This window comes from Mobula hypostoma, chromosome 24 (assembly GCF_963921235.1).
Source record: "Mobula hypostoma chromosome 24, sMobHyp1.1, whole genome shotgun sequence".
In the NCBI taxonomy this organism is placed as follows: domain Eukaryota; kingdom Metazoa; phylum Chordata; class Chondrichthyes; order Myliobatiformes; family Myliobatidae; genus Mobula; species Mobula hypostoma.
The window spans coordinates 47,178,651-47,206,408 of NC_086120.1; the positions used below are offsets into that span (position 1 = coordinate 47,178,651).

General features: G+C 43.4%; 1 protein-coding gene across 1 annotated transcript in view; it reads left to right on the forward strand.

The window, feature by feature from the left end:
- Nucleotides 1-27,758, forward strand: part of LOC134337496 (unconventional myosin-Va-like) — a 175,412-nt gene that overhangs the window by 31,797 nt on the left and 115,857 nt on the right. The window contains exons 5-12 of the mRNA XM_063032562.1: nt 5,437-5,593; nt 9,531-9,674; nt 13,965-14,046; nt 15,753-15,860; nt 17,227-17,339; nt 20,506-20,771; nt 20,858-20,939; nt 22,293-22,433. Coding sequence (XP_062888632.1) covers nt 5,437-5,593; nt 9,531-9,674; nt 13,965-14,046; nt 15,753-15,860; nt 17,227-17,339; nt 20,506-20,771; nt 20,858-20,939; nt 22,293-22,433 — 1,093 coding nt within the window. The remainder of the gene's footprint in view (nt 1-5,436; nt 5,594-9,530; nt 9,675-13,964; nt 14,047-15,752; nt 15,861-17,226; nt 17,340-20,505; nt 20,772-20,857; nt 20,940-22,292; nt 22,434-27,758) is intronic.

Below are 27,758 nucleotides of genomic sequence, written 5' to 3' on the forward strand. Positions count from 1 at the left end.
CCCTGGTAGAATTGCTACCTCATAGCCCCAATTATCTGGAGTTGATCCTGATTGTGGGTGCTTTCTGAGTGGAGTTTGCACATCCTCTTTGTGACCACATGGGTTTCACTTTGCTGCTTTGTTTCCCTCCATGTCCTAAAGACATGTTGAAATGTCTTGTCCTGAAACATCTTTGGGACGTTATCCCTCTACATCAAGGGTTCCCAACCATTTTTTTAATATACCAACACCATGAGCAAGGGAGCAGTGGACCGCAGGTTGAGAATCTCTGCTGTTCATAGATGCTGCCGGACCTGCTGAGTTCTTCCAGCATTTTGTGTGCGCTAAAGATGTGTTGGTAATTGGCTGGTGTAAATGGCCGCTTGGTGCTGGTAAGCAGCAAGTGAATCAGAGGAGAGTTGACGTATAAGTGAGAGAATAAGCAGAAGTGGGACCAGTGGGGTTTCTTTATTGGAAACCAGCATTGTTCTGATGGGTGAAATGGCTACTTCCCACAACACGAGTCCTGTAAGGCAAATAGGGAACAGAAAGCATCTGTTTGAACTATAAAACTCTGGTTAGACTGTATCTGGAATATTGAATGTGATTCTCATGATCTTGTTATAGGAAGGGTGCAGAGGCTTTGGAGAGGTTCACCAGGAAGGCTGCCTGGTTTAAAGGGCATCTGCTCTTGGAGCTTGGTTAGACTATGCTTGGCATCTCTGGGGTATTGGAGGCTAGACCATAAGATATAGGAGTAGAATTAAGCTATTTGGCCCAACAAGTCTGCTCCGCCATTTAATCATGTCAACTGCATACTCTTGCCATTCTCTCTGTAACCTTTGACGCCCTTACTAATTAAGAACCTACTTTAAATATACCCAATGACTTGGACTGTGGTAATGAATTCCAGATTCACTGCCCATTGGCTAAATAAATTCCTCCTCACCTCCGTTCTAAATGTGCATCCCTCTATTGTGAGGCTGTGCCCTCTGGTCCTAGACTCTCCTACTCTTGGAAACATCCTCTCCATGTCCACTGTATCTATGTCTTTCAATATTCAATAGGTTTCAATAAGATTTTCTCCTCCCACCCCCACCCCACCTTATTTTTCTAAACTCCAGCAAGTACTGGCCTAGAGCCGTCAAACACTCCTCATACGTTAACCCTTTCTTTCTTGGGATCATAGTCGTGGACCTACTCTTGACTCTGTCAAATGCCAGCACATCCTCTCTTGGATAAGGGCCCAAACTGCTCATAATATTCCGAGTGCAGTCTGACTAATGCCTTATAAAGCCTCAGCATTATATCCTTGCTTTTATATTTAGTCCTCTCAAAGTAAACGCTAACATTGCATTTGTCTTCCTTAGCACTGGCTAAACCCACAAGTTAACCCTTGGGGAATCCTGCATGAGGACTTCCAAGTTCCTTTGCACCTCTGATTTTTTGAATTTTCTCTCAATTTAAAAAAAAATGTAGTCCATGCCTTTATTCCTTGTACCAAAATGAATGACCATACACTTCTCAACACTATATTCCATCTGCCACTTCTTGCCACAACCCAAGTTCATCAGACACTCTGCTTCCTCAACACTACCTGCCCCTCCCATTATTTTCGTATTGTCCACAAACTTTGCAACAAAGCCATCATTCCTTCATCTAAATCACTGACATGTAATGTGAAAAGAAGTGGTCCCAATACCAACCCCTGCAGCACACCACTAGTCACCAGCAGCCAACCTGAAAAGGCCGTCTTTATTCCCACACTTTGCCTTCTGCCAGTCAGCCAAGTTTTCTATTCATGCTAGTATTTTTCCTCTAATACCATTGGTTCTTATGATGTTAAGCTGCCTCGTATGTGGCACCTTGTCAAAGGCCTTCTGAATATCCAAACAAACAACATCCATTAACTCTCCTTTGTCTATCCTGCTTGTTATTTCCTCACAGATTTGTCAGGCAAGATCTCTCCGTAAGGAAACTGTGCTGTCTACGACCTATTTTGTCACGTGCCTCCCAAGCATCACAAAACCTCATTGTTAATAATCAACTCAAACATCTTTACAACTTCTGAAGTCAGGCTAATTAGCCTATAATTTTCTTTCTTCTGCCTCCCTCCCTTCTTGAAGAGTGTGGTGACATCTGCTATTTTCCAGTCTTCCAGAACCATTCCAGAACCATTCCAGAATCTAGTGATTCCTGAACGATCATTACTAATGCATCCACAATCTCTTCAGCTACCCCTTTCAGAACCCTGGGTTGTAGTCCATCTGGTCTAGATGGCTTCTCTACCTTCAGACATTTCAGCTTCCCAAGCACCTTCTCCTTACTAAAAGCAAAGACACTCACTTCTGCCCCCTGACACTCTTGCATTTCTGGCACACTGCTAGTGTTCTCCACAGTGAAGACTAATGTAAAATACTTATTAAGTTCATCCGCCATTTTTTTGTCCCACTTTACTGTCTCTACAACGTCATTTTTCCAGTAGTTCGATATTCACTCTCCTCTGTCTTTTATTCTATATCTGGGAAAAACATTTGGTATCCTGTTTGATATTATGGGCTAGCTTAACTTCATAGTTCATCTTCTCTCTCTATGGCTTTTTATAGTTGCCTTCTGGTTTTTAAAAGCTTCCCAATCCTCATCATTAATATTTTCTCTATCAGATGCCCTCTTTGTTGCTTTTATGCTGTCATTGACTTGTCAGCCGCAGTTGTGTCAACCTCCTTTTAGAATACTTAATCTTTGGATTGTATCTTTCCTGTGCCTTCTGAATTTCCTCCCAAAACACTAGCCATTGGTGTTCTGCCATCAAATCAGCTAGTATTCCTTTCCATTCAATTTTGGCCAACTCCCGTCGCGTGCTTCTGTACTTCCCTCTACTCCACTGTAATACTGATGCATCTGGCGTTAGCTTCTCCTTCTCAAACTAATGGTGAATTCCATCATTATTATGATCATTGTCTCCTAAAAGGTTCCTTTACCTTAAGCTCCCTAATCAAATCTGGGTCAGTACACAACACCCAATCCAGAATTGTCATTCCCTTAGTGGGCTCAAAGATAAGCTGCTTTAAAAAGCCATCTTGTAGGCTTTCTACAAATTCCGTTTCTTGAGATCTGGCACCAACCTGAATTTCCCAATCTACCTGCATATTGAAATCCACCATGACTATTGTGACATTGCGCTTTTGCTATGCTTTTTCTATCTGTTACCATGTGTATCCTTGGATATTAAGCTCCCAACTATGATTTTCTTTCAGCCACAACTGAGATGCCCGTAACATCATACCTGCCAATGTCTGACTGGGCTACAAGATCATCTACCTTATTCTGTATACTACGTGCATTCAAATAGAACACCTTCAGTCCTGTATTCATCATCCTTTTTGATTTTTGTCTCACTGTTGCACTTTAACTCATCCCATTGATGCAATTTTGCCTCGTCATCTGCTTGTCCTTCAGTCTCACTACACACTGCATCTAGTTGTACACCAACTGTGTCACCTCCGCCCTATCACTCCAGTTACCTCCCCCCCCGCCCCCCCCCAGCTGTCAAATTAGTTTAGAGAGTGGTGGGAGCCTGGACCACACTGCCAGGGGTGGTGGAGACAGGTGTGATCAGTGTATTTAGAGTGAATATGCAGGGAAGGAAGGGGTATAGACCATGAGCAGACAGGAGGGATGAGGTGTCAGTAACTCGATTAGTTTGGTACTTCATCATGGGTCTATGTTGTACAATTCTAGGTTCTAATTGCCAAGCTGAGCGGTATTGCATATATTTCACTTGATCAGATCTTATCCTGAACTGCCCTTTGCTGCCCTGAAAGGACGGGTTTATTTATTTTCGAGATAGTGTGGGGCAGGCCCTTCTGGCCTTCTGAGCTGCACCTGCACTGCCCGGCAATCCACTGCTTTACCCCCAGGCTGATCAATGACCAACTAACCTACTAACTGGTACATCACTGGGTTGTGGGAGGAAACCTACATGCAGACAAGGGGTAAACTTGCTAATAGAGGACACGGTAATGGAACTCTGATCTCTGCCTCAATGTGTAATAGTCACACTAACTGCTACGCTGCCATTAAGTGGCTGCTGATTGTGGGGATAAACCTTGTTGATTTGTTCATATTTGTAGCTTTTGAGAGGCCTTGCCTTCTCTGATGGGCCCTATAGTAAATGGAGTCGGTGAACTAGGTTTTCTGTAATGGCCAGCAAGTCCATAGTGTGGAATAGGAAATGAATTATCTATCTCTATTCAACAGAATGTACTGGATAACAATTACTTTTTTTGAAGTGTTGCTTCCTCAGAATTTTTGTTTATGATGGACCACTTGAAGCTGTACACAAATAAAATTTCAGGCTACTTGTATCACGTAATAATTTGGAGAAACAAATTAAATTTATTAAATATAATGTGTTTAATTGCATAACATTGTTGACTATTTGCAATTGTTCAACTAAGCTAAAAATATTTTGTTGATATTTGTTTGTACTCCATGTCTGAGGCTTCTCACTCAAGTGTCCAACAATAATCAGCCAGCATTGATGGATTCCAGTTGCCCTGATAGTTCTCCATGACAGCAGTGTCCCGGTGAAACCTTTCACCATACTCGTCACTGACAGCGCCAAGATTTGCAGGGAGGGCAGCTAAATGGGAATACAGAAATTGAATCTTTAGTGATATTTTGCACTTCATGGTTTTGTATGTTTGAAGCATGTTGTCAACCAGCTGCATGTAGTTTGGTGCTCTGTAGTTGCCAAGAAAATTTTCAACAACATCCTTTACTTTCCATGTAATTTTCTCCAGTCCCACTAGAAGTTCTTTGAATTGCTTGTCTTTGACCTGTTTGACTGGTAAACCGACAGAATGCCTTCCTTAACCTTGGCATCAGTTATTCTGATTTGAATTATGAATTGAAATAACACATAGAGGCATTAACACAAGAAATGGTAAATTATAACACAAGAAATGGTATATTATAGGAAAATTTCATGGTGATTTTTGTGATCAGCAGCTCAAAATCCATAAGATGCACGCAAATGTATTCAGGAAGCAAAAACTTTGTCCAGTGATATTATTCAATAGAATTTTTTCCGGATTGAAAAGGTCAGGGTGTCAGGGCCAGAGGCAAAGGACGGGCTGATTCAGTTCGCTGCTCCACAATTTTTACTCATCTCTGCACTAAACTGGAGATGTGGCTGGCAACTATTGTGCTCCTGAATTGACCTCAGTGATGACTGGCTACGAGGCTGTGGACTCACTTTCATGAACTTCAATTCTTTGCATGTTTTTATCATTTGCACAATTTGTCTTTTTCTTCTGCACATTGGGTGTTTGACGGTCTTTGTTTTTAATGGGTTCTATTGTGTTTCTTTGCTTTGGGGCTATCTGTAAGGAGACAAGCCTCAAGGTTGTATAAAGTATACATACTTTGATAATGTACTTTGGACTTTAACAGGGATGACAAGAACCAATCAGTTGTAATCAGTGGAGAATCAGGAGCAGGGAAAACGATGTCTGCCAAATGCATGATGCGTTATTTTGCAACCATGGGAGAATCTTCCAGTGAAACTAATGTGGAGGAGAAGTTTCTTGCATCCAGCCCTATAATGGAGGTATGTGCCTAACTCTCTGAAAAATACAAATTACAGAGAGCATTTACAAGCACGTTGCTGGCGTGTGAGAATCTGAGTAATGGGGAAAGGTTGAATAGGTTGGGCCTTTCGTCCCTCGAGTGTGGGAGAATGGAGGGAGATTTGATAGATGTGTAAAAAATTGATGGGTATAGATAAGGTAAATGCAAGCAGTCTTTTTCCATTGAAGTTGGGTGAGACTACAACTAAAGGTTGTGGGTTAAGGGTTAAAGATGAAATGTTTAAGGGGAGCATGAGGGGGAATTCTTTACTCACTTATTCAGCTCAGTACAATACCTTGCGTCCAGAATTATTCCTGGATTAAAATCAGAGTCAGTTTTATTATTGCTGACATGTTGTAAAATTTGCTGTTTTGTGGTGGTTATGCAGTGCAAGACATAATGAATTATGAAATTAAAAATTTGTGCAAAAGAGGAGTAGTGAGATCGTGTTTGTGTTCCATTCAGAAATTTGATGGCAGAGGGGAAGAAGCTGTTCCTGAAACACTGTGACTTCAGGTTCCTGTACCTTCTGTCTGGTAGTAATGCGAGGTCGTGGCCTGGGTGTTGGGGGACCTTAATGATGGATGCTGTCTGTTTGAGGCATCACCTTTCGAAGATGTCCTGATTGGTGGGGAGGCTAGTGTCCATAATGGGGCTGGCTGATGTTACAGCCCTCTGCAGCTTTTTCCAATCCTCTGCAGTGGCTTCTCCATACCAGACGGTGACGTAACCAGTTAGAATGCTCTCCATGGAACAGCTATAGAAATTTGCTGGAGTTTTTGACATAATAGATTTCCCCAAACTCCTAGTGAAGTATAGCTGCTGGCATGCCCTCTTTGTAACTTTATCAATATGTTGGGCTCAGACTAGATCTTCAGAGATGTTAACACCCAGGAACCTGAAACTGCTGACATATCCACTGCTGATCCCTTGATGAGAACTGGCATGTGTTCCCTCAACTTCCCCTGAAGTCCACAATCAGTTCCTTGGTTTTGCTGACATTTAGTGCAAGGTTGTTGCAACACCACTCAACCAACTGATCAGTCTCACTGATGTGTGTCTCCTTGTTGCCACCTAAGATTTTCAGATGGCGATGCGGTGCCCTGAGGCTTGCCTGCAATAAACCCTGGCAGCTTTCAGATCATTAAAACCATCATTTTACAATGAATTTAAGCCAATTTAATCAGTTCTTGTGACTTCAAACCTTTTGAAACTGAAGCATCTAAATTTAAAAAAAAACATGAGAAGATCTGCAGATGCTGGAAATCCAAAGCAACACATACAAAATGCTGGAGGAACTCGGCAGGTCAGGCAGTGTCTTTTGTAAACAGTTAATGTTTCAGGCCGAGACCCTTCATCAGGACTGGAAAAAGAGGAGAAGCCAGAGTAAGAAGGTGGGGGGAGAGGGGGGAGAAGTACAAGGGGCTAGGTGATTGGTGAAACTGGGAGGGGGGGGCTGGGGAGTCGATTGGTGAAAGAGATGAGGGGCTGGAGAAGGGGGAATCTAATAGGAGAAGGTGGAAGACCATGGAAGAAAGGGAAGGAGGAGGAGTACCAGACGGAGGTGATGGGCAGGTAAGGAGAAGATAATAGAGGGAAACAGGAATAGGGAATGGAAAAGGGGGTGAAGTAAAAAACTGGGAAGTTCAATCAACTTGCCAGCTCTTTAATTCACCCCTCCCCCTGATTTCATCTATCACCTCCTCACCTACTGATTACTTCTCTTTCTTCCCAGTCCTAATCAAGGGTCTCTACGTGAATTGTTGACTATTTACTTCTTTCCATAGCTGCTGAGTTCCTCCAGCATTTTGTGCTGGTTTAAACTTCTAAAGCATTTTTGAAAACAAGGCTCAAAGTTCAAAAAATATTTTTTGTAAAGATTTGATTGCATTTCTGTTTTTAAATTGCCACAATTTTTTTTAACACATTTACATCAAGGAGCTGACCAGACTCCCAGTCTGAGCTTCCTTTCTTTACACCTTGCCCATTATAATCAGTTTTGTGCTCTGTTTTTGCACTAGTTTACTTTTTACTCTTGTAATTTATAGTTTATTGTGTATTGTAATGTACTGCTACCACAAATCAACAAATGTCATGTGCCAGTTATATTAAACCTCGTTCTGATGACAGTTAATTGCAATTTCCTCTTAATGTAATCACTATTGTAATGTGTGTCCCCTTATTTGTCAACATTTGTTTTGCATTATAGTTCAGTTTAATATCTGAAGGGCGTGTACAGCCTTCAAAGAGAATGCTAGTACATTGCTGTTCCAGAATTTTCTTTCACTCCAACTTCCCTTCACCCTTCCATGGGGATTGTGAATTGATTTTCTTGATCCTGAGGCTTTTGTGATCCAAAGGCTCTTCGGAAGTCAAGAACGAGGCATAAAACTTGTTGCTTATGAGTGTGTTACAAGGGCAGAAAACGAAGAAGAAAGAGGAGCAGAGAGAACAGAAAGACAAAGATTTAAAAGAAAAAGTCAAAGGTCATCTCCTACTGACTAGAGAGAGCCGGATTCCACTGACAACACATAGCCTATAAAGTCCTGAAAAAGCATCTCGTCCATAGATGCTGCCTGACCTGCTGAGTCCCTCCAGCGTTTAGTATGTGTTGCCTCTAAAGTGGTCATATTTCAATAGCGTGACATCTGCTACTGAAAACTAAAAATTCACAAGCAACTGTACTGTAATTGCTGAAAAATTCACGGAACAATTGCATGTATATAGGTGTTTATTTAAAAATGTAAACAAACACAGGAAAGGTAAACGACAAGGAAAATTACAATTCCTTGCCCCAATTCATCAACCTGGTTTTGTTGGGCCCAAAGCATTGATACAATCACAAAGGGGGCATGACAGCAGCTATACCTCATTAGGAGTTTGAGGAGATTTATTATGTCGAATACTTCAGCAAATTTCTCCAGATTGACAAGGAAGCTCTTGACTGTTAGCATCACTACCCGGTATGGAGCCTCTGCTGCACAGGATCAGAAAGTTGTAAACACAGCCAGCTCCATCACCGACACAACCCTCCTCACCATTGTGGACATCTTCAAAAAGTGATGCCTGAAGAAGCTGACACCCCCTCCTAGAGGACCCTCACCATCTGCGACATGCCCTCTTCTCATTGCTACCATCAGGGAGGAAGTACAGAAGCCAGGGGCCACACACTCAATGTTTGGCAAACTGCACAATCAGATTTCTGAATGGTTCACGAACATTATTTTTCTCTCTTTTTGCGCTGTTTATATTTTTAAATTATTGTAACTTCGAGCAATTTTCTATGTCTTGTACTGGACTTCCAAAACAGATTTCGTGATATGTGCTCAATGACCACTTTATTAGCAACACCTGTACACTTGCTGGGTAATGCAGATGTCTGACCAGCCAATGATGTGGCAGCAATTCAACGCATAAAAGCATGCAGATATGGTTAAGAGGTTCAGTTATTCAGACCAAATGTTAGAATGGGGAAGAAATACGATCTAAGTAATTTTTGATTGTTGGTGTTTGAGTAACTCAAACTGCTGATCTCCTGAGATTTTCACACACATCTCTAGAGTTTACCAAGAAATGTGCAAAAAAATTTTAAAGAAATCCAGTGAGTGGTAGTTCTGTGGGCAAAAAAGCCTTGTTAATGAGAGGGGTCAGAGGAGAATGGCCAGAGTGTTTCAAACTGACAGGTGACAGGAAGTCGTATAACTACATGTTACAGCAGTTGTGTGCTGAAGAGCATCTCTGAATGCACAACACCTCGACCCCTGAGGTAGATGTGGATGACCATGACCGTGACCGTACACTCAGTAGCCACTTTAGGTACAGGAGGTAGCTCGTTACCACTTATTTAAATGAAGTGGCTATTGAATGTAGTTCTGAAAGTAAACTTTAAATGATTGGCTTTGTTTTTATTTGATCAGGCAATTGGAAATGCCAAAACTACAAGAAATGACAACAGCAGTCGGTTTGGCAAATACGTAGAGATCAGCTTCAGTTGTAAACATCGCTTAATGGGGGCCAGCATGCGAACGTATTTGCTGGAGAAATCGAGAGTTGTGTTCCAGGTGAGGAGTTTGTTCCACTCTATCCTTTCTCAAGAGGCCAATTGTTCACACACTGAACTTGTTTTTATTTTTCTTTGAGTCTGTAGTCAAACAGAATCTCAATGTTCCAAACTGTGAATTTCGAATTGGAAAATGTAAGAAGTACTTTGAATTCAGTGAAGAACCCCTGGTGTTAAATTTATGAACACGAGATCCTGCAGATTCTGGAATTCCAGAGTAGCACACGCGCCAGGCAGCATCTGTGGAGAATAACAAAAGTCGACAGTCCGATGAAGGGTCTCAGCTCAAAACATCGACTATTTATTCATTTCCATAGATGTTGCCTGACCTGCTGAGTTCCTCCAGCATTTGGTTAAATTTATGGATGTAAACATGTACCAGGCTGCTCATAAGAGGCTGTAGAGTTGTTAACAGATGCATTTTTTGCATAATTATTTATTACTTATTAACCACGATACTGAGCAATGTGCATTCATAACTTTGTTGATGTTTTTAGTGTGAAATATGTTGCCTCAGAAACTGCTAATTTGAACATTTGGTCTTATTTTTAGGTGAGTCATTTGAGGAGCAACTACTTTCTACCCAGTCTGTAAATTCCAGCTCTTTAACAAAGTGTTCAACATCTCTTGCCATATCATTTTCAGTTAATGTATTTTTAAAGTTGTGTGTGTGCACATGCACACAATGGAAAAATAACTTCCGGTAGCACAAGCATTATATAAATAAACATTTTAAATCCCAGATAAAGAAAGTGACCAGAGCAACAAGAAATATTGCAAAGGTATGTCTGTTTTTGTCATGCTTTGATGGGCTCTCCATCTTCCTCTGATGCTCCCCTCCCCCTTTCTTTCTCCCCAGGCCTCCTGCCCCATGATCCTCTCCCTTCTCCAGCCTGGTATCCCTTTTGCCAATCAACCTTCCAGCTCTTGGCTCCATCCCTCCCCCTCCTGTCTTCTCCTATCATTTCGGATCTCCCCCTCCCACTCCCACTTTTAAATCTCTCACTATCTCTTCTTTCAGTTAGTCCCGATGAAGGGTCTCGGCCCAGAACGTCGACTGTACCTCTTCCTATGGATGCTGCCTGGCGTGCTGCGTTCACCAGCATTTTGTGTGTGTTGCCACAAACTATGGATTCATTTTCAAGGACTCATATTCATATTCTCGATTTAAAGTGTATTTATATTTTTATCTTTTACTTTTTAGACAATAGACAATAGGTGCAGGAGTAGGCCATTCGGCCCTTCGAGCCAGCACCGCCATTCACTGTGATCATGGCTGATCATCCACAATCAGTATCCAGTTCCTGCCTTATCCCCATATCCCTTGACTCCGCTATCATTAAGAGCTCTATCTAAATCTTTCTTGAAAGCATCCAGAGAATTGGCCTCCACTGCCTTCTGAGGCAGAGCATTCCACAGAACCACAACCCTCTGGGTGAAAAGTTTTTCCTCAACTCTGTTCTAAATGGTCTACCCCTTATTCTCAAATTGTGGCCTCTGGCTCTGGACTCCCCCAACATCGGGAACATGTTTCCTGCCTCTAGCGTGTCCAATCCCTTAATAATCTTATATGTTTCAATCAGATCCCCTCTCATCCTTCTAAATTCCAGAGTATACAAGCCCAGTCGCTCCAATCTTTCAACATATGACAGTCCTGCCATCCCGGGAATTAACCTCGTGAACCTCCGCTGCACTCCCTCAATAGCAAGAATGTCTTTCCTCAAATTTGGAGACCAAAACTGTGCACAATACTCCAGGTGTGGTCTCCCAGGGCCCTGTACAGCTGCAGAAGGACCTCTTTGCTCCTATACTCAACTCCCCTTGTTATGAAGGCCAACATGCCATTAGCTTTCTTCACAGCCTGCTGTACCTGCATGCTTACTTTCAGTGACTGATGAACAAGGACACCAAGATCTCGTTATACTTCCCCTATTCCTAACTTGACACCATTCAAATAGTAATCTGCCTTCCTGTTCTTGCCACCAAAGTGGATAACCTCACACTTATCCACAATAAGCTACACCTGCCTACTCACCCAGCCTGTCCAAGTCATCCTGTATTATCTCAACATCCTCCTCACATTTCACACTGCCACCCAGCTTTGTGTAATCTGCTAATGTTACTTTTAATCCCTTTATCTAAATCATTAATGTATATTGTAAATAGCTGTGGTCCCAGCAACGAGCCTTGTGTACCCCACTAGTCACCGCCTGCCATTCTGAAAGGGACCCACTAATCCCTACTTTTTGTTTCCTGTCTGCCAACCAATTTTCTATCCGTGTCAGTACCCTACTCTCAATACCATGTGCTCTAATTGTGCCCACTAATCTCCTATATGGGACCTTATCAAAGGCTTTCTGAAAGTCCAGGTACACTACATCCACTGGCTCTCCCTTGTCCATTTTCATAGTTACATCCTCAAAAAAATTCCAGAAGATTAGTCAAGCATGATTTCCCCTTCGTAAATCCATGCTGACTTGGACCGATCCTGTTACTGCAATCCAAATGTACGGCTATTTTATCCTTTATAATTGACTCCAGCATCTTCCCCACCACTGATGTCAGGCTAACTGGTCTATAATTCCCTGTTTTCTCTCTCCCTCCTTTCTTAAAAAGTGGGATAACATTAGCTACCCTCCAGTCCTCAGGAACTGATCCTGAATCTATAGAACATTGGAAAATGATTACCAATGCGTCCACGATTTGTAGAGCCACCTCCTTAAGTACCCTGGGGTGCAGACCATCAGGCCCTGGGGATTTATCAGCCTTCAGTCCCATCAGTCTGTCCAACACCATTTTCTGCCTAATGTGAATCTCCTTCAGTTCCTCCGTTACCCTAGGTCCTTCGGCCACTATTACATCTGGGAGATTGTTTGTGTCTTCCCTAGTGAAGACAGATCCAAAGTACCTGTTCAACTCGTCTGCCATTTCCTTGTTCCCCATAATAAATTCACCCGTTTCTGTCTTCAATTCACCTGTTTCTGTCTCCTGTTTGTAGTTTCCATCTGCTGTCTTTTGCACATCAGGTGTTTGTTTGTCTTGTGTGTGGTTTCTCATTGATTCTATTGTTTCTTTGTAGTTACTGTGAATAACTGGCAAGAAAATGAGTCTCAGGGTTGTATATGGTGACATGTATGTACTTTGATAATAAATTTACTTTGAACTTTGAATTTTTGTACACAACAGGTATTTTATGATGGTGGCACAAATCTTTAAGAAAAGGAATAGGACGGTCGTAGGGAGAGAAATGCCCTTTGAAAAGGGAGAAGGATCAATTTTAAGAATAGTCATTGTCTGAACGGAAATATACTAAGCACAGTGTCTGATTTGAAGTGGATGTAACTGCTCTGAAATGGTCTGATCCAAGGAAAAGCAAAGGAATATTGTCAGAGGCTACCCACAAGGCTGTGGGGCTATTTACCCATGTCTGAGAATCTGATTCACGAGCACTAGGGTATGTCCGCACGCTGGTGGGCCTGTGTGCTATGGGTGCAGGGACCAGACCTCTTCCCTGACCTCTGTCGTTCAGCTAGAATCCCGAAGGAATTCAGTTTCTGTGTGTCATCAGCGAGGAGGCACCGAATGAGGCTTGCTGTGAGAGCTAATGTACTGGCAGGGAGAGACTTGCACATTCAGCTCTCCTTTTCACAAGACTGCCAGCCAGCGGTGGAAGCTGAAAGTGAGAGCGACAAGCACTACCCACTACACTACCACACTAGACGCATCACAGCAACAATCTGACACTCATTTGTTGCTCCTATACCACCTCCCTCATGGTGGTGGGTGAAAAGAGATTGTGGGATGTGTAAGTGGGGGAAGTGGTTGGGCTGTGCACTTTTACTGAAGGAACAATGGCATTCAGGAATTATTCAGCCAGGGCCAGTGTAACTTCTGTGGATATTTGCAATGATACAATAAAGCTGCAAGTTTTGAATTGGGGTTTCTGTGGTCATTTACCTCACACAAGCAGGTTTGATCGACTAAAGGTCAAAACTATATTTTAGTTCTCACGTTTCCACTTACCACCATAATGTTGTGAGTTCTATTCTGTGTGCTCTCTCATCTCTTGTGCCTTGACCATCCTTGCTCCTGGAGTAACAGGAATTAACCAGCATCTTGAAGAAGGGCCTCTGCCTGAAACGTTGACTGTTTATTCATTTCCATAGATGCTGCCTGACCTGCTGAGTTCCTCCAGCATTTTGTGTGTGTTGTTCTGGATTTCCAGCATCTGCAAACTTTCTCCTGTCTTTGACCAACATCTATAATATGTTAATTTTTCTTCATTTCCCAGGCAGAGGAGGAGAGGAATTATCACATTTTCTATCAGCTCTGTGCCTCTGCTAATCTGCCTGAATTTTCTGAATTGGATCTTGGTAAGTACTGGTGGTGAGACGCAAAGCAAAAGTGTAAATCTCCTTGGGTATATTAAGCGATTTGGGCGAATTGGATTGTAGCTCTGCAATTGATCTTTTGGGTTTATGAAGGATCAAATTAATTTGCCATTCACTTGCATGCATTCAGAATTAGCTGTGGTGTGTTGGTGATGGTGTAACATGCAACAAATAAACAACAATGTTCAACCATTATAAAGAATTGTATAAAATTTAAAGGACAGATGTGGAATAAGATGTACATAAATACTAGCCTGGATGTCCAGTGCTAACAGCGTTATATAAAACTGGTTTAAAGTGCTTACAGTGCAGGGATGGGGTTACAGATGGATGGAGGGTGAAGAATGGTTGATCAGATTACCTGGGGAAGAAACTTTTAAGATGGCGTGATTTTTGTTTGAATAGCCCTATGGTGCTTTCCAGAGGAGCTTTTGGAAAAGGCAGTTTTCAGGGTGGGTAGTTTCCGTAATGATTTTTCCAGTCTGCTTCCTTGTCCTGCGGTAATGGTGGTCTACACCCAATGACCTTTTCTGCTGACCTGACAGTTGGCTGTAGTTTTCGTACATTCTGATGGGATGCCGCACCAAACCAGACTGTAATGGCTGATGTGAGGATGCTCTCTATGATGGCGGTGTAGAGCTGCACCAGTTTGTTCTGGGGAAGGTGGAATTTTACCAATTGCGTATGCAAGCCACAAGTTAATTGCTGAGAAGTGGTTTTGATATTGGATTGCTGCTTCGCTTCAATTTCATAGTGAAGATGTTAGAAGCAAAGTACTAATTTTGTAGTCAATTTCTTTCTTTCTAAGAAATGAAGTGAATTCAAGTTTATTTATCAACTATACATTGAAGCACACAGTGAAATGTGTTTTGTGTTAATGACCAACACAACCAGGGGAACTCCACCAGTTTCAAGTGGAATTATTAAAGTTCGTATGTCACCAAATACTGACCCGAGATACATTCTTGCAAACATTCACAGTAGAGCAAGGAAACTCAATGGACACAAAGACTGACATTTTTTGTAACTACAAGAAGAAACAAGTAATAATAAGTAAATAAATAAAACTGAACATGATTTGTAGAGTCCTTGAAAGTGAGTCCAAAAGTTGTGTTCAGTGATCAGTTCAGTGTTGTGGTAAGTGAAGGTGTCTACCTGGTTCAGGAGCCTGATGGTTGCAGGGGGACAGCTGTTCCTGGAAGTGTCACCACCACTACACATTCCAGCACCAATGTAGCACGTCTGACATGCTCAGCAGAACAACACAATAAACAGAACATACCAAGCAACATCAGCAAAACAAGCCCCATTCCTCTTTCCTAACCACCCTTGCAGATACAGTACAATCCTCTAACCCCAGGACAGGATTGACTTGATTGATAAGTACTTGATCTCCACAAAACCGCATGAGAATATGCATATGTTTGGAATAAGCTCTGATAACCAACAGGAACCATGGAATCTGATTATCTGAGACTTATGTCTGTAGTGACTGAAACTTCTAAAGTTTATTTAATTTGCTCTTGAGCAAGGGATGTTGGGTAAAGGAAAAAGTCTGGATGAGATCATTGGCTTGTGATCGCCATCTGGTGGTATGTCCGTGCACTGCTGTTTAAGGGAGCTCAGCTGGCAAGCTGTTTTAATGTCCAATTTGCATGGTCCTTGAGGCTAAATTATTCTTGTTTCAGGTAGTGCAGACAATTACTTGTATGTTAATCAAGGAGGGGCCATTTCAACTGATGGAGCTGATGATTCTGCAGACTTTGAAAAAACTCGGACAGCCTTCACTACATTGGGTATGTAAACTCTTGTAAGATTGGTATCCAGATTGCCGATGAGATAAATTAAAATTGAACTTTTGTGTTCTTTATTTAACTAAGAATACTAATTTATGGTCCTTTTCTATGGAAACCTAGCTTCTTGTTTTGTATGATGGTTCACCTGAAAGTTGCTGGTTAGTGAGACCTGAGTGCAAAATTGGACTAAGCATACTTAAGGGGAGAGCTCCACACTCAGACATGCGGCCAGCTTCATCACAGGCACAGCCCTCCCCACCAACGAGGACATCCTCAAAAGGCAGTAGCTCAGCAAGACAACATTTGCTATCAAGGTCCCTCACCCTCCCTGATGGTAGCAATGAGAAGAGGGCATGTCCTGGATGAAGGACAGGAGCCAGACGACACAAATTCAATTACTTAGGAGCAGCATCTTCCTCTCTACCAACAGATTTATGAACTGTCCATGATCACTACCTCATTATTCATCTTTTGTACTATTTTGTGGGTATGTGTCCCACATTTTAACTGACCCTAATCAATCTAGCCTTCACTCCGACATGGACTCCATTTTCCTTGTATCCATACACTTGTCTAACAACTTTTGAAATGCCCCTGATGTAGCTGCCTCTAACAAAATCTCTGGCAGGGTGTTCCACACACCCACAACTGTTTTTTTAAAAAAAAGACTTGCCTCTTTCTACTGCCCCATGCCCTGTACATTTCTCCAATCACCTTAAAACGTTGCCCTCTCAAATGAGCTATTTCTGCCTTGAAAAGAAGTCTGACCATCCACTCGATCTGTCTTTTATCATCTTGTTCACAACAAGTCACCTCTTGTCCCCCTTCCCTCCAGAGAGAAAAGCCCTAGCTCAGTCAAAACCTATCCTCATTAGACACGCTTTCTAATTCAGGCACCGTCCCAGTAAATCTCCTCTGCACCCTCTCTAAAGCTTCCATATCCTCCTTGTAATGATGCAGCTAGAATTGAGCATAATATTCCAAATGTGGCTTAACCAGGGTTTTAACTTTTGCCATGGATTTTATCCAAATGTTTTCCGTAAAAACTATGATATTTGATCAGCATTATCTTGTGGCTCTTGAGCTTAATCCCCTATGCATTTCTTTTGCTGGTCAGTTTATTAAACAGTCAGTTTATGGTTATAATGATTGCAAATACATGAATTGCAACTTCTCATTACTGCAATCATGGTTGAGATTCAGCTTTAAAAATGTTATCTAACATTTTGAATATTGATCCTAATTTTTTACTGAAGTGATTGGCTGGTGATCCCAGAGACGTTAAGTTAATAGTTTTACTGATCAATGCTTCTGTTTTAAGATGGGGAAAGCTGCTTGAATGATGTTTATTTGTGCATGTTTTCAGGTTTCTCTGAGACTTTTCAAATGGAAATATTTCAAATTATAGCTTCCATCCTTCATCTGGGAAATATAACCTTCCAGACAAATGATCGCGATGGTGATCGGTGTTTTGTTAATGTGAGTGTTGTGCTTACTATCTTCACAATTAAACACTTGTCTTTTAAATTTTTGTTTAGTGCTTGAATGCCTGTAACTTTTGCCATGGATTTTATCCAAACGTTTTCCGTAAAAACTATGATATTTGATCAGTCATTTGTTTGGCTTTGCTGAGAAGGTCATGATTTTTGACAACATACTAATCTCCACTTCAGAAAGCACTTGTGAAGCATTTTGAGATTTTGAATCTGAGATAATCCACCATTATTAAAGCTGGTTTTTACTTTAAACTTTTTCAGTAATAACTATTACAAAGTTAACACAAATCCCTTTGATCTGAAGTAATAAAACCCATTCTTTAATTTTATGGGTAAGTCTCCTCCTGTTTTTTTTGTTCCAAACTGCAGGTGTTGGTGAATTTGATCTCTGCTCTCCTGTTACAAAGTTTTTCCAAAAAACCAAGTCTTGGTTATCATTGGCCCCAATGGTTATCATAGTCACAGAACACAATGGCCCCAAAACAGCCCTTTGGCCTGTCTAGTCTGTGCTAACCTGTTTTGCTGCCTAGTCCCATTGACCTGCACCCGGACCATAGCCCTCCATCCGGACCATAGCCCTCCATCCATATAAATATCGAAACTTCTCTTAAATGTTGCAATCGAACCCGCATCCAACACTTCCACTGGCAGCTCATCCCACACTCTCATCACCCCCTGAGTGGAGATTCTCTTTCGCCCACCCCCACCATCTGATTCCATATCCCATGCTCAATAGTTTAGAACACAGAACAGCACAGCACAGAAACAGGCCCCTGGGCCCACGATTTTAATTGGTAATCAAATGGCCAACTAAATTAATGCCCTCTGCCTAAACAATGTTCACATCCCTCCATTTTATGCATTCATCTGTCTATCTTAACCTCTGAAAGTCCCTAATGTATTTTCTGCTACTGTCTCTAGTACAGTTGTTGTCATAATCTCATGCGTAACTGTTCAGCATGGGATTGGGTTACAACTGTTCTTAACTGCTAAGGGCAGTTGTGGTCAAATCCTTGTGCTTGTACAGTAAGTAGCGTGTACACTTTTTTTTTGCTCTGATAACTTATTCTGTGGACAAGTAGAACATGGGGGCTGCATCGTAGTGTTGTGGTTGGCACAACACTCACAGTGCCAGTGACCCAGGTTCAATTCCTGCATTCGTACATTCTCCTTGTGACCACGTGTGTTTCCTTGAGTGCTCCAGTTTCCTCCTACAGTCTGAGGGTGTACCAGTTAGTAGGTTAATTGGTCGTTGTAAATTGTCCAATGATTAGGCTAGGGTTTTGTTGAGGCTTAAAGGGCCGGGGGGGGGGGGGTCTACTCTGTGCTGTATCTCAATCAATAAATAAATAAATAACATAACAAGTTTCCCTTTTTAAATTTCAGATTTTATTTCCTATCCATCCTCTAAAGTAAAGTAAAGGCATCCGTTAGTCTTGCGAGACCATGGATCTGCGCCTGGAAAGTCTTCACTCTCCAGGGCGCTGGCCTGGGCAAGGTTGTATGGAAGACCAGCAGTTGCCCATGCTGCAAGTCTCCCCTCTCCACGACACCAATGTTGTCCAAGGGAAGGGCATTAGGACCCATACAGCTTGGCACCAGTGTCGTCGCAGAGCAATGTGTGATTAAGTGCCTTGCTCAAGGACACAACACGCTGCCTCAGCCAAGGCTCGAACTCACGACCTTCAGATCACTAGACGAACGCCTTCACCACGTGGCCATGTGCCCACACATCCATCCTGTAGGTCAGCACTATTCCATTGGGCCAGGCACCCCATATGCCAGGCTCTTGGCTCTTTGTGGTTTTTCTCCATTATGGACTGTGGGAATAATCACTGTAATATAGTAGGTGTCAGCAGTCCTTGAATATTCATGTAACGCTCTGCCAAGTATAATTTTGATAGTCCATGTGCTTCATTCTTTTAGTTCTTTGATTTAAATTATTATTGCCAAGAGCTGTACTGAAATCAGTCATCCTGTTTTTGTCACAATTACTCTTTACACCTACATAACATTGAGAAAGCTAGCACTTGCCAAGTATTCCACTATTTACAACCTAAGTACTTTACTTTGAGGCAACCAGAATGAAGTTTAGTTAAAGTTCCATCACCCCCACAGGGGTATAGGCTGCTGGCAGCAGTGCAGCCTGCCGGATTCCCCGTCCCAGGCCAGTCCTACAGCTTGTGTTCAGACGCTGCACATCTTCAAAGATCTCTTTCCTCCAACCCCCACCAGCTCTTTGGAGCTTTCTGTTGGCGTTTCTGTAGCTCTGGGTTTTCTGCGATGGGTTTGCTGCCCTTGTGCCCCAACCCATCCACTTTCGCATCCGGGTTTGGGACTGTCCACCGTGGAGTTCCAATGAAGTTTACAAGGAGCAAAACTGTTGAGCTGGATGCAAGCTTTCTATTATTGTTTGGAGGTGTTGGTAAACTCTGCAGTTTTTAAGAGCTGACTAACTTGTGTTAAACTGTTTTAAGCAGTGAGGTGCGGGGGCTTTGGACAGTGGAGGTGGCCTCTGCAGGGGTACCTTGATTCTATAGATGGCCAGTGCATGGTTGCCTCACGGCCTTGCATATGAACATCAGTGGAAAATCCTGCAGCAGGTCGTGCATACAGCCCAGTCCATTGCAGGAAAAGCCCTCCTCACCATGGAGCACGTAGAAAAGGAGAGCTACCACAAAAAAACAGCATCTATTACCAAACACTTCACACACCGGCCCACCTCTAACCATCCAGGCCATGCGCTCTTCTCACTGCTGCCTTGGGGAGGTGGTTTAGGGATCAGAACCCCCATTACTCTTCAATCATCAGCCTCCTGAGCCAGTCACTCAGCCCAGCTCTGAGCTGATCCCACACTCTCTCTTTCAAGGACACCACAACTCACCTTCTCAGTATTTATTAATTATCATTTTTATTTGTAATTCAACAGCTTGCGTTTTGCACAGTGGTCAGACTCTGTGTGTCTATTGTACTTCCTTACTGTGAGTGTCTGTAAGAAAGTTAATCTCGGGGACATGTATGTACTTTTACTTTGAGCTTTGAACCAATGTGGATGGGGTACATTGCGAAATGAGCTATAAAATTTTACGTTTGCCCTGTATTAATGTGAAATCCTGGTGACCAGAATGGTTTGTTTTAAATGTTGGCAGTCACATGATAAACATCTCCATCGGTTCTGCGAGATACTGGGACTGGAGCGAGACCAAATGGCTCATTGGCTTTGCCACCGCAAGCTGACTACGCTGAATGAAACCTTCATCAAATGCATGACGGTTCAGCAGGCCACCTGCTCCAGGGATGCCCTTGCCAAACATATTTATGGGCAACATTTCCACTGGATTGTCAATCAGATCAATAAAGCACTCAGGTCCTCCTCTAAGCAGCATGCCTTTATCGGCCTGCTGGATATTTATGGGTAAGACTAACAGGCCTTGCTCTTTACACCAATACCAGCTTTAAAAATGTGCTTGTTGTTCATATTCTTTAATTCCTCCTTCTTAGGTTCGAAACATTTGAAAGGAACAGTTTTGAGCAGTTTTGCATTAATTATGCAAATGAAAAGCTACAGCAACAATTTAATTTGGTAAGAAATCTACAAAGAGTGCTTTTAAAGTTAGCACAACCCTTTACAGCCCCAGTGATGTGGGTTCAATTCCCACTGCTGCCAGTAAAGAGTTTGTACGTTCTCCCTCATGGGTTTCCTGCGGGTGCTGGGGTTTCCTCCCACAGTCCAAAGACGTACTGTAGACTAGGATTAAATCGGGGGTTGTTGGGTGGTGTGGCTCAAAGAGTCGGAAGGGCCTGTTCTGTGCTGTATCTCAGATGAATAAATATTGTCCTAAGGCACTTGTGTCTTAACTAGTTGAGGCTTTTCCTGTGTTGCACACAAGTACAGAGGAAGGTGGTGGTTGTCTATGGGAACTGCTTGAATATCTTTAGCACCTGGTCTTGTTTCGATGTGGTATGAAATTATTTTAAATAAGAATTTGGTTTAAGTTGATATGATTTGTGGACAAATCTCTTCAAATTGAGGCCAAAGGTATTTGTTTTATTTTTTTTGTAAAATGAGTTGGGATTGTTTCAACAAAGTAACTAATATCGCTTCAGGATAATGGGGCACCATGGCAATGTGGCGGTTAGCTGTGACACTGTTGCACCTCGGGGTGTTGGAGTTCACAGTTTAATGCCACAGCAGACTGTGAGGACTTTGTATATTCTCGTGTGGGGGCTCCAGTTTCCTCTCACAGTCCAAAGACATACTGATTGGTAGGTGAACTGGTCATTGTAAATTGGCCTGTGATTAGGCTAGTGTTCCGTAGGTGGGTTGCTGGGTGGTGAGGCTCATTGGGCCTGAAGGGCCTGTTACATGCTCTATCTCTAAATACAATAAGCTAAAAGTAGTTCTTTTGGGAACCACTAGGTGGCTGTGTGATACACTACACAGAATTCCCTTGGGATTTCCTGAACTGCCCCCATCACCTAGACTGTGCCCTCTCCTGATTACTGCCATCAGGGAGGAGGTACAGGAGCTTGAAGACGCACTCAGAATTTTAGGAACAGCTGCCCTTTCTGCCATCAGATTTCTGAATGGACAATGAACACTACCTCACTTTTTGATCTCTTTTTTGCACTACTTGGGAGGGGCACTAGAGGGAGGTTTATGGAAAAGTGAGGAGAAGGGGCAAGAGGTGAGCCAGAAAGGGGAAGGGAAAAAGAGCAAGGGGGCAGGGGGGGGTGGGAGAAGTCAGTGTTTGTGTTGTCAGGTCGGAGGCTGACCTGATGAGATGAGGTGTTACTCCTCCAACATATTTAAATGTCTCCAAAATATAGTGATTATATCTGATTCTGTTACTGCCTCTGGGAGTGAGATTCAGATATCAGTCGTCCCTTCACTGAATGCATGGTTTAATTGTGAAAATGTGCATCTTCCTTCCAGCACGTGTTCAAACTCGAGCAGGAAGAATACTTGACTGAAGGATTATCATGGACATTAATTGATTATCATGACAACCAACCTTGTATTGATATCATTGAAGCAAAGCTTGGTATCTTGGATCTTCTGGATGAAGAATGTAGGGTAAGTGTTTCTGCCCCACAGTGCCCATAACAGTTATTAATGCTGTGGAAGGAAATTCTGAATAAAAGGTTAAAATATCTGAATTGTTAGCACCCCGCATCTTTAATTAGCAATATGCCTAGTGTTGGCCTTAGTGCATAACACAGCTGCGTAAGCAAGATGAAGACAGTGAAACTAGTTTCTGACAATTTAAAAAAGTGTCTGGTGTTCTTTCACTTGTCAGGTACTAACATATAAAACAAATTATACTTCTGTATTTTCATAATTTACTGGATCTAAGGATTTAATGAACTTTCTATTTATCAATAAAGATTCACCATTCGGCCTGGGTTCTCAGCATGTGCGCAATAATCTATCATAGGTCGTTAAACATCCTTGAAACTATCTCTGTATGTTGTGGGCAAAAAAAGAGACCATCTCTGGCATTTTCGTGGGAATTGACACACAAGATTGACTTTTTCTTTACTTTGCAATCGACTTTCTGTGTGAATGTACAAAGAAGACGGTGACTATGGTTCTTTGGAATACTTGATCACACTGTTAACAATCAATTCTTCCCTTATTCATGAATATAGGTACCATTTAGTCACTTCAACGTCCATATCCAATTTATTGGTGACCAACTTTAACTGAATTTCCTTAGCAAATTAATTTCCCTAACAAACTCTCAACCCATCATTCTCCTGAACCAGCATTGATAATTTCACTCACCTTAACTCTGAATTGATTCTACAACCTAAGGATTCAGTTTCAAGGACTCTACAACTCGTATTCTCAATATTTATCTATTTATTTATTATTGTGTTTTTTTTTGTATTTGTACAATTTATTTTGTTTATCATTGGCTGTTTAACTTTGTGTAGTTTTAAAAAATTCAATTCCATGTTATTTCTTTGTATTTACTGTGAATTCCCATGTTAGATACGTGAGTTTGTGACTGCAGGGGGTGGGAAAATGGCTGGTGTCGCTTAGCAGTTTAATGTGAGGGTGTTTATTAGGTGCATCAAAAAAAAACCTTCAAAAATTAGGGAAAACAATGAAAAGAACATTAATATTTACAAAAAGTTATCTACCAGGAAACCCAATAATAGTTCTGTACTATTTTGTCCATTGTGAACTCCTGGAAGTCTCTCTGTCTCTCTGTCTCTCTGTCTCTCTGTCTCTCTGTCTCCTCTGTCTCTCTGTCTCTCTGTCCCTCTGTCCCTCTGTCCCTCTGTCCCTCTGTCCCTCTGTCCCTCTGTCCCTCTGTCCCTCTGTCCCTCTGTCCCTCTGTCCCTCTGTCCCCTCTGTCTCCTCTGTCTCCTCTGTCTCCTCTGTCCCCTCTGTCCCCTCTGTCCCTCTGTCTGTGATGAGGCTTGTTTATGGAGCTTTGACCAGTGGCCAGTCGGGACATCAGAAGTTTGGAGAGGAGGTGAGTTCACTCAGGTCTACTGCCTGAGGATAAAAGGAAGGACTGGTTTGCGGCAGCATAAAAGAGATTTGAACAGTGGCCAATTAGCGTTGGGGATTGATTAGTAAGAGCAAATTAAAGGAAGACGGGGCAGGCGCAGTGATCATCGTCACAGCAGTGGTCAGACATAGTCATAGTCATACTTTATTGATCCTGGGGGAGATTGGTTTTCGTTACAGTTGCACCATAAATAATAAATAGTAATAGAACCATAAATAGTTAAATAGTAATATGTAAATTATGCCAGTAAATTATGAAATAAGTCCAGGACCAGCCTATTGGCTCAGGGTGTCTGACCCTCCAAGGGAGGAGTTGTAAAGTTTGATGGCCACAGGCAGGAATGACTTCCTATGACGCTCTGTGTTGCATCTCGGTGGAATGAGTCTCTGGCTGAATGTACTCCTGTGTCCACCCAGTACATTATGTAGTGCATGGGAGACATTGTCCAAGGTGGCATGCAACTTAGACAGCATCCTCTTTTCAGATATCACCGTCAGAGAGTCCAGGTCCATCCCCAAAACGTCACTGGCCTTACGGATGAGTTTGTTGCTTCTGTTGGTGTCTGCTACCCTCAGCCTGCTGCCCCAGCACACAACAGCAAACATGATCGCACTGGCCACCACAGACTCGTAGAACATCCTCAGCATTGTCCGGCAGATGTTAAAGGACCTCAGTCTCCTCAGGAAATAGAGACGGCTCTGACCCTTCTTGTAGACAGCCTCAGTGTTCTTTGACCAGTCCAGTTTATTGTCAATTCGTATCCCCAGGTATTTGTAATCCTCCACCATGTCCACACTGAGCCCCTGGATGGAAACAGGGGTCACTGGTACCTTAGCTGTCCTCAGGTCTACCACCAGCTCCTTAGTCTTTTTCACATTGAGCTGCAGATAATTCTGCTTACACCATGTGACAAAGTTTCCTACCGTAGCCCTGTACTCAACTTCATCTCCCTTGCTGATGCATCCAACTATGGCAGAGTCATCTGAAAACTTCTGAAGCTGACAAGACTCTGTGCAGTAGTTGAAGTCTGAAGTGTAAATGGTGAAGAGAAAGGGAGACAAGACAGTCCCCTGTGGAGCCCCAGTGCTGCTGATCACTCCGTCGGACACACAGTGTTGCAAGCACACGTACTGTGGTCTGCCAGTCAGGTAATCAAGAATCCATGATACCAGGGAAGCATCCACCTTCATCGTTGTCAGCTTCTCTCCCAGCAGAGCAGGGCGGATGGTGTTGAATGCACTGGAGAAGTCAAAAAACATGACCCTCACAGTGCTCGCTGGCTTGTCCAGGTGGGCGTAGACACGGTTCAGCAGGTAGACGATGGCATCCTGAACTAAAACAACAGGAATTCTGCAGATGCTGGAAATTCAAGCAACATACATCAAAGTTGCTGGTGAACGCAGCAGGCCAAGCAGCATCTATAGGAAGAGGTGCAGTCGATGTTTCAGGCCGAGACCCTTCGTCAGGACTAACTGAAGGAAGAGTGAGTAAGGGATTTGAAAATTGGAGGGGGAGGGGGAGATCCAAAATGATAGGAGAAGACAGGAGGGGGAGGGATAGAGCCGAGAGCTGGACAGGTGATAGGCAAAAGGGGATACGAGAGGATCATGGGACAGGAGGTCCGGGAAGAAAAACAAGGGGGGGGTGACCCAGAGGATGGGCAAGAGGTATATTCAGAGGGACAGAGGGAGAAAAAGGAGAGTGAGAGAAAGAATGTGTGCATAAAAATGAGTAACAGATGGGGTACGAGGGGGAGGTGGGGCCTTAGCGGAAGTTAGAGAAATCGATGTTCATGCCATCAGGTCGGAGGCTACCCAGACGGAATATAAGGTGTTGTTCCTCCAACCTGAGTGTGGCTTCATCTCCACAGTAGAGGAGACCGTGGACAGACATGTCAGAATGGGAATGGGATGTGGAATTAAAATGTGTGGCCACTGGGAGATCCTGCTTTCTCTGGCGGACAGAGCGTAGATGTTCAGCAAAGCGGTCTCCCAGTCTGCGTCGGGTCTCACCAATATATAAAAGGCCACATCGGGAGCACCGGACGCAGTATATCACCCCAGTCGACTCACAGGTGAAGTGATGCCTCACCTGGAAGGACTGTTTGGGGCCCTGAATGGTGGTAAGGGAGGAAGTGTAAGGGCATGTGTAGCACTTGTTCTGCTTACACGGATAAGTGCCAGGAGGGAGATCAGTGGGGAGGGATGGGGGGGACGAATGGACAAGGGAGTTGTGTAGGGAGCGATCCCTGCGGGATGCAGAGAGGGGGGGGAGGGAAAGATGTGCTTAGTGGTGGGATCCCGTTGGAGGTGGCGGAAGTTACGGAGAATAATATGTTGGACCCGGAGGCTGGTGGGGTGGTAGGTGAGGACCAGGGGAACCCTATTCCTAGTGGGGTGGTGGGAGGATGGAGTGAGAGCAGATGTACGTGAAATGGGGGAGATGCATTTAAGAGCAGAGTTGATAGTGGAGGAAGGGAAGCCCCTTTCTTTAAAAACGGAAGACATCTCCCTCGTCCTAGAATGAAAAGCCTCACCCTGAGAGCAGATGCGGCAGAGACGGAGGAATTGCGAGAAGGGGATGGCGTTTTTGCAAGAGACAGGGTGAGAAGAGGAATAGTCCAGATAGCTGTGAGAGTCAGTAGGCTTATAGTAGACATCAGTGTAGTAGACCCGTATGGGTCCTAGCTATGCCTGCCTTTTTGTTGGGTTTGTGAAACAATCTATGTTCCGTGCCTATTCTGGTATCTGTCCCCCACTTTTCCTTCGCTACATCGACGACTGCATTGGCGCTGCTTCCTGCACGCATGCAGAACTCGTTGACTTTATTAACTTTGCCTCCAACTTTCACCCTGCCCTCAGGTTTACCTGGTCCATTTCCGACACCTCCCTTCCCTTTCTAGATCTTTCTGTCTCTGTCTCTGGAGACAGCTTATCCACTGATGTCTACTATAAGCCTACTGACTCTCACAGCTATCTGGACTATTCCTCTTCTCACCCTGTCTCTTGCAAAAACGCCATCCCCTTCTCGCAATTCCTCCGTCTCCGCCGCATCTGCTCTCAGGATGAGGCTTTTCATTCTAGGACGAGGGAGATGTCTTCCTTTTTTAAAGAAAGGGGCTTCCCTTCCTCCACTATCGACTCTGCTCTTAAATGTATCTCCCCCATTTCACGTACATCTGCTCTCACTCCATCCTCCCACCACCCCACTAGGAATAGGGTTCCCCTGGTCCTCACCTACCACCCCACCAGCCTCCGGGTCCAACATATTATTCTCCGTAACTTCCGCCACCTCCAACGGGATCCCACCACTAAGCACATCTTTCCCTCCCCCCCCCTCTGCATTCTGCAGGGGTCGCTCCCTACACAACTCCCTTGTCCATTCGTCCCCCCCCATCCCTCCCCACTGATCTCCCTCCTGGCACTTAGCTGTGTAAGCGGAACAAGTGCTACACATGCCCTTACACTTCCTCCCTTACCACCATTCAGGGCCCCAAACAGTCCTTCCAGGTGAGGCATCACTTCACCTGTGAGTCGACTGGGGTGATATACTGTGTCCGGTGCTCCCGATGTGGCCTTTTATATATTGGTGAGACCCGACGCAGACTGGGAGACCGCTTTGCTGAACATCTACGCTCTGTCCGCCAGAGAAAGCAGGATCTCCCAGTGGCCACACATTTTAATTCCACATCCCATTCCCATTCTGACATGTCTATCCACGGCCTCTTCTACTGTGGAGATGAAGCCACACTCAGGTTGGAGGAACAACACCTTATATTCCGTCTGGGTAGCCTCCGACCTGATGGCATGAACATCGACTTCTTTAACTTCCGCTAAGGCCCCACCTCCCCCTCGTACCCCATCTGTTACTCATTT